This window comes from Aythya ferina, assembly GCF_964211825.1.
Source record: "Aythya ferina genome assembly, chromosome: 12".
In the NCBI taxonomy this organism is placed as follows: domain Eukaryota; kingdom Metazoa; phylum Chordata; class Aves; order Anseriformes; family Anatidae; genus Aythya; species Aythya ferina.
The window spans coordinates 11,941,695-11,955,153 of record NC_140308.1 but is presented as its reverse complement, the minus strand read 5'-3'; the positions used below and the strand labels follow the sequence as shown (position 1 = coordinate 11,955,153).

Genomic DNA, 13,459 nt, shown 5'->3' with positions numbered 1-13,459 from the left:
GACACGGGGAGCAGCCGGAGGCTCTGGAAAGGGGTCGTTTATTCACTCAGAGAACAACTGTACAAATATTACAGGCAAATTTCTTTCCTTTCAGAAAAAAAAAAAAAAGTAGTATAAAAATAATCTTTATATATGAATCAAAGTTCAATCTGTTACTGTAAATCTTCTCTACATCTCTTTTTTTTTCTTTTTTCTTTTTTTTTTTTTTCTTCCAAACATTGTCTAACCGACGGCAAACATGAACACTGGGAGGGAGAGCGAAGGTCGGGCAGCGCGCTGACGGGAGCTCTAGCTACGCACAAGCCGCGGCGCCAAGCGAACGCGCGAGCAGGACCAACAGTTTTTGGGTAGCTTCCATGCAAAGGAGGGAAGGCTGAGGAACTGCTGCATGCGGACGCAAAGTTCACCACCCACCCGGTCTCCGTCTCACCAGTAGTAGCTGCCCACTGCCATCTAGAAACTAGAAAAAGTGTCCAATGTTGTCTGCTCCTACTGAATTCTTCACGTTTCTCCTAGAGGATGCTGGTGCTTCACACCACGAGCTTCCCACGCTGCAGAAGTGAACAGCTTCTGGAGGAGTCCCACAAAGAACATAATGGCACGAGGAGCCACCTCGGGAAGAGAGGTCCCAAGCATACACTTCTCACCTCTGCAGGCTCCGAGGATTGAAGACATCCCATTTACATCCCTTATTGCTCGTGCTCCAGCTTTTTTTTTTTTTTTTTGTGGTTCACACGTGGTGAGCAGCTAAGCAGAAGTCAAACACTGACTGGTCGTGCAGATGGCTGCAAGCTCTCTCTGCAATGCCCAGCCACGCTTCCTGGCCCGGCCTCCTCTTCGGCAGTTGGCTGAGCAGGAAAGGCACGACAGCTGCTACCGCTGCGTTGGCAGGAAGATGTGCAAAACTGACGACAATCAAATCACACGATCTGACCAAAAAAACATTGGGGGCTTGCAAAATATAATACAAATCCATGAAGGGTTTTTACCAATAAAAAAAATGCACAGGGTCAAAGATTGATCAAAAAAAAAAAAAAAAACTCAACAGCAGACCTTCTGTTAAGAAAATAATTAAGAGAACCTCATGGAACAAATGATGCAGAGAAAGCAACACACTGGGCAGCAACCTGCCACAGGATCAGGAATTGGGAGCATGGATACGGACACTAGGGGAGCAAATTCAAATATACAGAAAGCCTGATCCTGAACAGATGCTAAGAGGGGAAAAAAAGGCGGGGGGAGAACAAAACACGATTTTGATGACACCTCTGTATCTTGTCACAGCAGAGTACTACTGAATTGTTACTGCTTGGTCGCATTTTAGACAGTTGAAGGCTCAAGTGCAATGGTTGGAGAACAATTATATGCTAATATGAGCAGGGTCTGATGTAGTTGGAGTACCTTAAAGGCACCAGCTGGAGCAGTCTTATCCTTTCAAGCATCTCTTAAGAAAAAAAACAACAATATTAATACTGGCACACCTTCTTCAGCCCTGCAGAAACAGCACAGCTGCTGTACGAGGAGCTGGACCCCCTGGGCTTGTGCATCAGCAGACTGGTGAACACACACCACGAGAGAACCAGGATTCCTAGTGATGCAAAAGCAGGGAAACTCTCAGCTCAACTCCTGGGTCCTACTAAGAGGAACAGCTGGAAAAAAAAAAGTGCTTTTTCTTGTAAAACATACTAGCTTGGTCTGGAGTCGCTGGAAGAAGTGGACACTTTGGTGCCTTTTTTTTTTTTCCTCGTCATTCAAAATATAACCACCCCAACCTGAACCACTCACACTGAAAGTCTAGCTAATTACATCCGGACTTGTGAAATGACCACACAATATTAGGGCTCCGTGTAGCAGCTGGTACCTAGGAGGTGCAAAGTGCCTCTAGGAGTGCAGGAAAACCAAGGCATGCAGATTTGAGGAAGCTCGGAGAGGCACATGGGCAAAACTCTACAGATGAGCTGGGAGCACTCAAATCACAGACCCTTCAAACTGAGGCCCAGGATCCGGTGAAGAGAGAGGTGCAGCGAGGCGAGTTAAGTCAAAGACCTTGCATGTGCAACACAGGAAGAGAAAGAAGCTACAAGGAGGCTCCCGGCCTGCAAGTCCACATCTCTTGGTTCTGAGTCCATATGAGAACATCTCTGAATCACTCACTCGTCGAGCTCTAGCACAAAAGGAATCCAAAAATAGACACTTTCCAAAGTTACAAAATGTTCTGTCTCTGCGAGGCTCGCAGCCACACTGAGAAGTCAGAGGTTAAGGACAGGCACATCAAAGAGGTCACAGACGCCTTCACTCTCGTCCAGGTTATAGATGTAGTCGTGGTCTCCAGGAGGAGGGGAGAGGCGAAGCAAGGGAGCAAACACTGGGAAAGAGAAGCCCACAGTTGGTTACAAAGCTCAGCACACCCACACCCAGCCCACAGTTGCCATCGGACACCAAGCCATGAGGCTGCCCTGTGGCCCAGGGTGTCCACCCCACGTTGAGATCTGTCAGGGTGCTTCAAATCAGCCTCACAATGCTGGAGAGACTGAGTGGGCTCTTCTGCTCCTGTTCTGGAGGGACAGTGAGAACAGAGTCTATGCCCAGAGCCCAGAAAAATGAGGGCAAGCCTGCATTCACAAGGCTGCCAGCTGTACAAAGTCACACAGAACTAGTCTTCTCCCCCAAAAAGGCCACGCCGTGAGGGGGAAACTCAGAGACTCACCTTCAGATGACATCAGCTCTTCCAGTAGCTCGGAGTTCATACATTCTAGAGAAGAGACGAGCACAGTAAGCAACACACGCCGCTTCCCTGGTCTGTGCCTGGGTAATTTCCCACCCTTCCCAGCCTCTTTTGGTCCTCACCCTTGTTACCCCTTTTTTTGCTGATGCAAAGCGTGTGCAGGTAGTGAGAAGGGAAAGCACAGGCCTCCTGCACGGGCAAAGGGAAAGCTGCACATCAAGACAATTCAAGCAGCATCTAAACATTCTGCGGGAGGTTTCTGCCTGCTTAGCTCAGCCATAAGCCAGTCGCTTTCATATGATGGGCTACGCTTTATCATGGCATGCTAGCTGGTGTCCCTGAACTCTTCCAAAGGAAACTCTCCAACACACATCTGAAAGCGAGCTGGTAAAGCCTGACACATTCATGGTCATCAATTATGGGCTGACTTTACTAGAGTGGGGAAAAAGTGGAAAAGAAGTGAGCTGTTCCAGGAGCAGCAGAACTAATCAATCTCTCCAGTTTCCTCCAGATTTGTCCCCTTTGTTCCCCCTAATTTGCTCCCTTTGCTCCACAGCTGTGCTGTGGCTAATCCAGCAATATGCACTGGTAGATTGGCTGGCTGCCCACTGCCAAACAGAATAACATCTGAGCTCTGCATATCCTTCCCTAATGGGTCATTAACTGCTCTCCCCTCTAAGTTTTTTATAGTTTTGTGTGGGCAGTAATTATCTCCGAAATGTCATTCCTTCCTCCAGTCTTGTTAATCTTGGCTGGTAGGTTCACGAGGCACTTGAGGGGTAGACAGACAAGCAGCCAGATAAAGCGTGTGCAAGTCAATCTCTTTTCTTAAAGAAGTGTTTGAAAACAACTTTCTGAATCCCTTTCCCACTTGGCCAAGTTAAATAGTGAAGATCTAACTCAATAATCTAGCTAGGGTGATGAGATACTACCCACGCTTGAAGCGAGCTTTCACCTAAGAAACTCAGATGAGCCCATCTTCACGATGCTTACCCATAGCAGGCTGTTTCCTAGAGGACAGGAACCTACCTGCCTAATTCAGTGTTGTGAGATGAGAGTATTTCAATTGGAAGTGACTAGACAGGAATGATACCAGCTTCAAAAACAGCAATTAAATACAGAGCCTACGTTCTCAGATCTTTTTAGGGCTGATAATGTAGCAGGATGTGCACGTGTGTGTTGAATTTTTTTTTTCCAGGATACAAGTATAAAGCCAGCAGTTATTAAACGTCCACTTAAGAGACAGAAAACCACACAGAGAAAGTACAATACAAAACACAAAACACTAAGGAAGAAGTTGCAGGCTTTTGCAGCTTAAAGTGCATAGCCTGAAAGCAGCAGCCAGTGACAGAGCACCATTACTATGATCACACCGACTTGAAAGAGGCTGCAAAGTACACTGCAAAGATCATTTCCCTGAGCTTTTAAGTGTTGATTTTTTCCAGTGCTGAGCTTCACCACTTGCCAATTCCATTTTGCAGAGCAGAGCTTTCACTGGCAATCAACAGCACATCATGGTTAAAACCTGACTATGCCGTGTTGCACTTTCCTTCACTCCTAGACCTGTCCTTTCCCACTCCAAACTGTAAAGAACAGTCCATAAAACAACATACATTAATGTAGACAGCAAACCTCTCAATTTTAATAGTGTTCATGTAGTCACGTAGCACAGTTTGGGTTAAGCTGTACCTTCTACATGGGCTGGGGCCCTGCAGCAGTTTATGTTTCACGCTGCACAGTGTCAGTTTTACTCTTCAGATGTGTTCAGCTATTACCAAGACCTCACCCACTGCCTACAACTGTGGGTGCTCCAAGCGCTGGGCTGAACACGGAGGGAAGGTGCCCTCCAGGCCGACTGTGGAGCCTGGCTCAGGGCTCCCAGCACACAGATCGGACGGTTGCACGTGTATGGCATTTGGAACTGCGTGGTTTTTACAGCAAAAGCTGCTCTTTCATGAAGCATCCGCTAGAGCAGAGAACTAGGGACTTTAGGGAACAGTTGTGACATATCCTGTCACCACCACGAAGTGCTTGTGTGCACTCGGCTCCACGTGGCTGCAGGGCTAGGAAGTATTTTGCCAGCAAAGGGAAAGACTGGGATCTAAATGTGTAAATTTAAAAAACAAAACAAACAAAAAAAACTTTCCCAGTTTAGGCTTATGCTAGACCAAATTCTTGCACCTCTCCTGCCCTTACTTAGCCCAAAGTCTGTTCCACCATGAGGTAGTGATACCCACTCTCCTTGGACAGAGGCAAAACACCTGACACAAGTAGCAGCATCCCCTCCCCTAATGCTCCAAAAAGCCTACCAAAAGCACCGAGGAATATGTCAAAGAAAGAAGACTATTTCCCTAGATTATATGCTTGGATTAGCTCCAGGTAGGCTCTAATTGGAACAGGACTAACAGGGATTTATCCGGTAGCTCTGGATGGTGCAGACAAGTTGGAGAAGGAGCACAGGGAGACAGAGCACAAATTAGCACTGGCACGGTGCCTGGAAAGCCCTCATCTACACACTGTAGGGCAAACTCTTAACAAAGGTTGCTGGCAACACGAAGACAGAAAATTACATAGAGAAAACAGTAATTTTAAGAGCACCCTCCACAAGTAGAGGGCCAGCAGCCACCAGCTACCCCAAGTACCTTACAAAACCACACCCCCAGAATAATCCAGAAGCATGTAAATAAAACAAACTGCCCCACGTCTGTGGGTGGATGGGCACGGAACGAGGCTGTGATCAGGGAGTGAACATACCGAACATACCTCTCGTTGGATCAAACATTTCTGACAGCTCTTTGGGAAGCTCCAGCACTGCAAATACAACAAATCAAAGGGTTTGCATCATTACATGAAGTGTCTGAAATGTTTTACAACTTGATCACCTACCGTCCAACCATACTTTCAGTCTTTATGCACCCAAATCATCCATACCAACCAGAAATTCTGCTCTCACACCACACGCCAAATGTATCTGCAGAAATGATCAGCAACGAAATACTTAAGCTCAACTACTTTAAATAGATATGTAGGAACCCCAGTACATGGATGTGTTATCAGAGTCAGCAGCTTTAGAGTAATAGCCTGCATGCAAACTTCACCCTGCATCAGCTTCTGTACAACACCTCGATTTGTCTCGTGTAGGGTAAGGGCATGCCTCCAGACAGTCAGCACAGCCTCTCTGGGCTAGGGTAAGCTCTACGCACACCAGAGGCCTAATTCCACAGTGAAGACTGCTCCAGGATGGAAGACAAACTGCTCACACTTCTCTCAGACATGCTAGCAGAGTGTGAGAAAAGAACTACATGAGCTACATTTGGGCAAAACTGCCTCTTCTAAACATAACACTTGAACCTCGAGTGTTCCTGCAGTGAAGGTAAGCTCAGAAGCATTACAGCAGTGTCTTATCCAGTCAATGCTTTTCTGTCTGTGGGCTAAGGCTCTTTCCTGGCATAAAGCTAAAATATTCCTTGTTTAGAGTCCATTTCATCTCACCAAGAACATCAGGAAACCCCCCAAATATATACTGGAAGATCATTAGGACTACAAGATCACTAAAGATAGACAAAGTATTTCTGGGTAGAAGAGAAAACAGATTCAAGAGCTCTCCTAATAAAGGAAAACATCCCACAAGTTACAAAGGCACAGTTATCAAAAGATGAAATATCCACAGCTTCACAGTCTCACAACTTGGACCTAGCACTACAGACGGGGCTAAAAGGGAATAATCCAACACATAACAGCACAGGCACATCACGTGAGTGTCCCTTGTGGATTTCCTAGTACCAGTGTCACAGGAAATGGCATGGTAGAGACATGACATTGTCAGCTCCTCACAAGGTTCCCCAGCACCCTCACAGGAAAACCCCTCTTCACCCCTTGCAGGGCCTGGCTGACAGTGAAAGCAGAACGGGGTTCAGCTCTTATCCTCAGGCTCAGCAGCTTTTCCCTCTCGCTCCATGCAGCACTCTCTCGGAGCGAGGCACGGAACGGGGCCACGTCGCATACTCACTTCCTGTGGGATCAGGCTTGATCGGCTCAAAGGAGGTAGAGGGGCTGGGCAGGACGGAGCTGCTGTCCAGCGAGGCAGAGGACTGCAGCGGCTGCGTGTCCAGCCCGGCCGTCTGGCCGCTGGACGTGGGCACGGTGCTGAGGGGGTCGAGGTCACCGCTGCTCTTGGGCTCCGCCACCGAGACGCTACCTTCTGCAAAGTCACGGACACACGAGAACGTCATCTGCGACCAGCCCCCAAACAAGCAGCTACGGCACAGACCAAACCCTCACCTGCAACGCTGATCGAGTGCAGGGAGCTGCAGAGAATTGTCTAGGTTGGAAGAGACCTCCAAGATCACCCAGTCCAACCTCTGACCTAACACTGACCAGTCCTCCACTGAACTCTGAATCTAAACGTCTTTAGGAAGAAGGCTTTTTGATTCCACCCGGCAAAAATTCCCAGGTTCTGCAGCAGCTCTGCGGGAGAGCACACTGCCACATGACCAACACAAGCCACACACTGAGCTACTCCCAGGGGAAGGGAAGTTACTGCCCTCCTCCTTGGGGCTGAGGCTGGGCTTGGAACACCGTGTCCAGCTTTGACCATCTCCCACTTCTAGAAGATGTGGAGATGATCCAGCTGAGGGCTACCAACACAGGCTGGTGTGCAGGACGTGTCCTACAAGGAAGGTTGGAGGGAGCTGGGCTTAGTCAGGCAAAGAGAAGTCTAAGAACAATCTGATAGCAGCTTGCAGCCACCTGATAAGCAGTTACAGAGATGATGGAGCACAGCTTCTCCGTGGTATTAACTGATATATGTGCAACAGGCACAAGCTGCAGCCCAAACAAACCCAGGTATCCATAAACAATTCCCTGAGTGGGTGCTGCAGCCCTGGAAGAGCACACAAAGGAGACGGGGATCTCCATTAACGGAGGCTTTCAAAATGTGGCTGGACAAAGCCACAACCTAACTCACCCTGTGTTTCTGACAGCCTTTTTTTTTCCAAACTAAATGTTGGAACCGGGACTCGAGCAGGCCCTTTTACAAATTTCTGCTGTAACTCCCCCTCTCACCTGTGCTCGGGGCTTTCTGCGCAGGAGGGCTGTGATCCTGAGTGCTGGAAGGTGTCGGCGTCGAGGGCTGGGTGCTGCTGGGAACGGAAGCCTCCTGGAAGTGGGCAAGCGGCGGTATCTGTGGTTTCGAGGGTGCAACTGCCTGGCACTGAATGAGGTCTTCGGGGGGAGGGACGGGTAGTACGACAGGAGGAGAGCTCCAAGCGTCCTTGTTTACTAGGAGAACGTCGATCGGACCGCTTGTGCTCTTCAGATGGATCTGGTATTTCTTTTGCCCGTTTGGGCCCTGAGAAAAGCCAGAAGTGAAACACAGACACACGCTAAGAGCCCTTTTCAAACAGACCAGGAGTTTCCCATTGGCAAGACGTGCAGTCCAGGCAGCTCAGGACAGCTCCACGAGCAGTTCCCATCTCAGCAGCTCTCTCCTGACCCTCCCAGAACTACCCTTCCCCGTGGTGCTCCTGCAGTAACTCACGTACCACCAAACAAAGCTTCCTGGCAATTATTTAATAATCCAGAGCCTTCCTTGGGTTGCCAGTTCCTCCAGCTCCATCAAAACCAGGACAACCAATTCCCAGCCTGGTCAATCCAGCAGCACCCCCCCCAAAACACACCCACACCCCACAGGTGCCCTCTCCCCACGCATTTATCACTCACCTCAGGGATGGGAACCTCCAAGCGCGTGCCTGACGGGGCTCGAATTGCAAGGAGGGTGTCACCTGCGAGAACAGACCGGTCAGCACTCGGTGGCACAAACTGTTCTGATGGAGCAGGCACTGACAAAGAGCCCCTCCTCAAAGCCCCTTATCTCCTGCACTTCCCAAAGCTGCCAGAATTGCCATTTATACCCACATTGTAAGCACATCGTACAGCTACAGATGTGCCAACTGCCACGGGCACAAAGGACCTGTGAAGTTTCTCCCAAAGCAACCCTGAAGAGACATTCAAGTGTTTCAGCAGTATCCTTAACGGGGCTAAATTTTCTTCCCCCCTGAGGAAACACTGGGGCTGGCTTAAATTCCCTCTGAAGAGCGTCTGAACCCTAAGTGAAGGACCCTTCATCCTGCTGTCACAAGCTTTCTGATTTGAATCGTGAACAAAACAGCAACTCGAAGAGCTGCACTGCCAGCAGACAGCGTGGAGCTAGGCCCAGGGGCCAGGCTGCTAACAGTAGCACAGCAGCCTCATTTTGCTTGAGTACCAACACCCCAAAACAACACTCCCTGGACTCTACCAGCCAAAGTTGCCTGTACTGGACCCTGCACAGCGATGCCAAGGGCCAGGCTGACCCACGGGATCACTCGCTGTCATATGATCGGTATCATATCACCAAGTTCTGCAGCTCCCTGAGATCAGCACCCCTAATAACACAACAATCCCAGCCCAGCAGCTTCCATTCTGGGCTTACATTGAGCAAGAGAAACGTGGAGAGAGAACAGCCCGTGCTGGGAACATGAGACATTCAGACTGAGCAGTTAGCAGCTTTCGCTTCAAGTGTTCAAGCTTTTGTGTGGTTTGAGTTCACACTTCACTGGTATTCTGCACTAAGCTTCACTTGATAATTAATACAGAATATTAATCACCCAGAGTGATGAGAGAGCAGACAGCAGAAGAGCACAGCCTTTAGTTTCAGGCTGGCAATTTAAGGTCAGATCAGCAAAAGGAGAGGGATTAAAAACACCACGAGATTTGTCAGGAAGATGGGATTCCTCCAACAAATCTGTACTTCAAGTAAGTATCATTAAAAGACATTAAAAAGGCATAACAAAGATACAAGCTCAAGGTTTAAGACCCGTTAGCCTCAACAACACAGGCTCTGTGTTTCTATCTCTCTTGATAGCTAATTCCCAAATATTTTCACAAAACAAACCCATCGGTGCACAGCGTGCCTCCATTTCCTTTTGGATTCTGCAAGCACAAAACACATCGCAGCAACAGACGGGAAAATTATGTCTCCCAGTCACTGAGCTAATGTATCCTCAGGTTTTGTTTTTTAAAACCCAGATAACAAATCCTATTTGGCAAGAGTCCAAGCAAGGAAATCTTCAAGTCCTAACTAACTTGAAGAAAGTGAGTTTAACAGCCCTAAATAAGGAAAGGGAGAGAAAATTCAGCCTTTACCACCATTCAGGAACACAAGGGGTCCGACAAAGAACCTCTCCAAGGCCCAGACATTTGCTGGCAGGGGGAATCAGATGCCCTATGTAAAGCAAATTCATACAGCACATCCGGGCACGCAACAAAACAAAACAACGGAAAAACACGGATCAAGCCTCTGTTCCAAAGGATTTCAGATCTGCCCCGAGTAAGATCTCATCTTCTCTGCGCTTTTCGGTGAGGTCTGACTTCAGATGCAAACTGGTTTAGAAAAACAGGTGCAGCAAAATGCAAAACACTCAATCAAGCAAGCAATCGTCTGTCTGCTGGTCTCCAGTAAACTCCTACAGGCTCTCACGAACTATCTGGCCCCGAGCTCTGTCAAACTGAAAACACGATCCCTGCCCCCACGGGGTGCTAACTTAAGCCAGAAGAAACAGCAAAGCGCGAGAGATCTTAGCAGGAACTCTGGTGAACAGGAGCACGACAAAGGCAAAGATGAGAAACAAAAGAACTGATGCAGCCTGGGGCAAGGAGGCAGCCTGGAAGAGGTGAGGAATCAGAAGAGGGCGAGACGATGCACGGCTAGGGAGGGCAGGATAAGCAGCCCCAGGGTCAGAGGGACGGCGCTCACTGGAGCAGAAAGCAGCTCCGACTCCACGCCACTAGAGCTGAGAACGGTTTTATTCTGCTGGCTGCCACACTGCACGCCGGCCACGGGGGATTTTCTGGGTCCTACAGATAGCATTACAGCTGCTAGCAGAGAAGAAACAGAATCCAGTGGGGTTTTCTTCACTTTTGCCCCACAGAGACAGAACATGTGGCTTTTTACACGGGCACCTTGCAGCTCTGGCAAGGCAATACAGTGGGTGAGGTCACAGCACACAGCACATTCCCTTCTGCCCTGCTCTTTGCCTTCCTGTTGGTGGAAGGCACGATGCAGCTGAGGCGCTCTTTGTATGTTTTCTTCCTGCTTACACCCAGATTTCTACCATAAACTCTTCTTATAGCTAGGATTTGTACCGTCTACCCAAACCCTGAAAATAAAAGGCTCATAAAGTAACACACACACACCCACACCCAGCCAAAAAACTACCTTAGGAAGGGCTCGGACATTGCCTGAAACACGAGTGCAAAGAAACCTCCTGCCCCCTCACATCTGCTGGTGACAACAAAGCTGCAGCTCAGGGGTTCCCAAACCAAAGGATGGCATCAGAACTTGCACCACATTCTCCTGCGTGCTAATGGGCAGCCCATGCTCAGACCTAATTTAAGATCTGCTGCCTCCTCTTCCTCAGAGGAAGGAAAGCAGCTGGGATAGACAGGAATGCAGCATTACATCTTTACCATGAAGCAGTTTCCTCACCTGTGAAGCACTTGCAGATATCTTCATGCGTCACATACGCTAACGTTCTGAAGGTTAAGGAGAAGGGCTGCTGCTTCCTGCGAGGACAGGACTCAAAGAGCACCTGGCGTTTCCTTCCTGAAAATGCCATTGCCAGGGGGCTGCCCGTGCCACACGCTTCTGAAGGCGAGGTCTGTGAGCCTCAGGGCTGACAACCTCAGACAAGCTGCAAGAGCAGCTCCGCGCTCAAGAACAGTAGCACCTGTGGCTCAGACAGAAGCAGTTCTCCCTGCAAACATTACAGTGCCAGGGAACTTCAAAGAGCCAGGTGACAACCACGGGGGCACAAGGCATCCGCTGCTCCACAGCGCCGCGTGCCCCGTAGAGGAAGCTGCTCCCAGGCTGGGCAGAGCTCCCCCGCCCCCAAAAGGGGGGGCTCTGCCTCCTGACCCTTTCAGTGCAGGTCCTCCAGCAGCACTGCCTTCCAGCCCAGAGGAATAAGCAGCTGGCCAAAGGATATCGATTGTTCTGCACGTCTTCTGTGACGTTTTTGATGCTCTGCTGAACCCACATCTTCTGCTGCTCCAGCTCCTGCTCCCGCTGCTCCAGGTCCTCTATGTCTGCCTTCAGCTCGATCAGTTTGTGAGCTATTTCACGCGTGTTGCAGCCAGGACCCACCCCTCTGTGCGGAGGGAAAAGGAGGGACACGGATCAGCTGATGGAGCAGCCAAAGCAGCCCCAGCCTCTCCAAGAGGCTGCCACCTCCCTTCCCACCACCTCTACCCTATGCCACGGCCAGATAAGCCTCATCTGTACCCGCTCCACATCCCCTACCACCTTCCAGCTCAGCACCATTTGGTGCTCCGACACCCCGCAGCCTGCCAGGGCTCTCCCCCACCTCCAACACCATAACAGGCATCTTTTCTAGCCCAAGACACAGAAAATACCCAGTCTGAACCAAAATAACAGCTCCGGTGTACAGGCAACATGCCAGACACGCTTCAGCTTTCCTCACTGCCACCATCAGCACAATTCAGCTGGGGGGAGTCCAGGCCCCTTGCTCCCAGCAGGCCGTTTTGGACAATGCCACTGGGATAACAGCCCCGTCCGAATGGGAAAAGGGTACCCAGAAAACTGGACCTTGACCTAGGAGGGACCCGTGAGCAATTTAGACCTTCTCGGTCACTCACTTCCACTGGATGCTGTTCTTTGACTTCTTCTCAATCAACCCAATGCCTTCCAGGACATTGGTGATATCGTAGATCCGCCGTTTCTGTCGCACAGCCAAGGTATCTGCAGCCTGCAAAATAAGTCGGACACTTAACCCCAGCCTCTTGGTCGCATTTCTCTCCTTCTCCCCCCGTCCGATTACTTCCTGACCAAGCTCTCTGCTCACCATCTCACACCTCTTTTATCCCAGCACCTCGAGCTACAAAGCCTTGTTCTCAATGCCATTACACCCACGAGAAGCCACTGCCCCTTTGCTCCTGTTCTTATCAGCAACTTCCCCACTAATCACCAATGGGATCCCAGCCGTCCCGCTCAGGGTGGCTGCGGAAACCACTGCAAAACTCAGCAGCAAAGCAGGGCTGGAAGCCACTGGACTGGCAGCCAAAAGATGCAGCGCCCTTTCAGGATAAAAAGAGATGGGAATGGGAAGAGGAACGCAGAGAGCTGTGTGACAGCAAAGCTGACATTCAGAAGCTCTTTTCCACCCAAATCTGAGGCCGTCAGAGAACCAACACCTTGCCGAGAGGCTCTGCTTGGAGAAGGCTTCGCGGTGCTGGCAGCAAGCAGGGACGTAAGGGACAAGCTCCTCAGCACCCGGGGCTGCCCTGCCCTGCCCCAGGGGTCGGTGCCGGTACCGGGCGGTGCCTCTGCACCCCCAGGAGCTCAGCTGGCAGCGGGGACACCACCAGCAGCAGCACACCCGGGACACCCAGCGCAGTTGGGTTCCCTCTGGAGCTCCCTCACAGCAGCGCCCCCCCCCCATCCCGCCCCGCCGCCCCCCGGCCGCACCAGCTTGAGGTCCAGCACGCCGTCCTTGGCCTCCTGCAGCAGCGACACGAACTTGGTGGTCAGCAGCCCCAGGCTCTTCTCGTGCCGGCTCGGCGCCCCCGGCCCGCTCCCGCCCCCTCCTCCGCCTCCTCCGCCGCCGCCGCCGCCACCCCCGGGCGGCTGCGGCCCGCACTCCGCCATCTGCCCGCCGCCGGCTCCCGGCCCCGCCG

The 13,459-nt window shown here is 50.5% G+C and overlaps 1 protein-coding gene across 2 annotated transcripts; it reads right to left on the bottom strand.

The window, feature by feature from the left end:
• Positions 1-22: 22 nt before the first annotated feature.
• Positions 23-13,448, bottom strand: E2F4 (E2F transcription factor 4). Of its 2 annotated transcripts, none has more exons than XM_084533688.1 (10): positions 13,251-13,448; positions 12,422-12,531; positions 11,752-11,913; positions 11,253-11,296; positions 8,447-8,508; positions 7,790-8,075; positions 6,735-6,926; positions 5,480-5,536; positions 2,708-2,752; positions 23-2,365 (listed from the first exon to the last, which is right to left on the bottom strand). In XM_084533688.1, exons 1-10 carry the CDS (start codon positions 13,428-13,430, stop codon positions 2,250-2,252), a joined length of 1,254 nt encoding a protein of 417 aa, XP_084389814.1. In that variant the 5' UTR covers positions 13,431-13,448; the 3' UTR covers positions 23-2,249. The 2 variants fall into 2 exon arrangements, with proteins under 2 accessions (XP_084389814.1, XP_084389815.1); XM_084533689.1 differs by having other exon boundaries at positions 5,489-5,536.
• Positions 13,449-13,459: the final 11 nt, after the last annotated feature.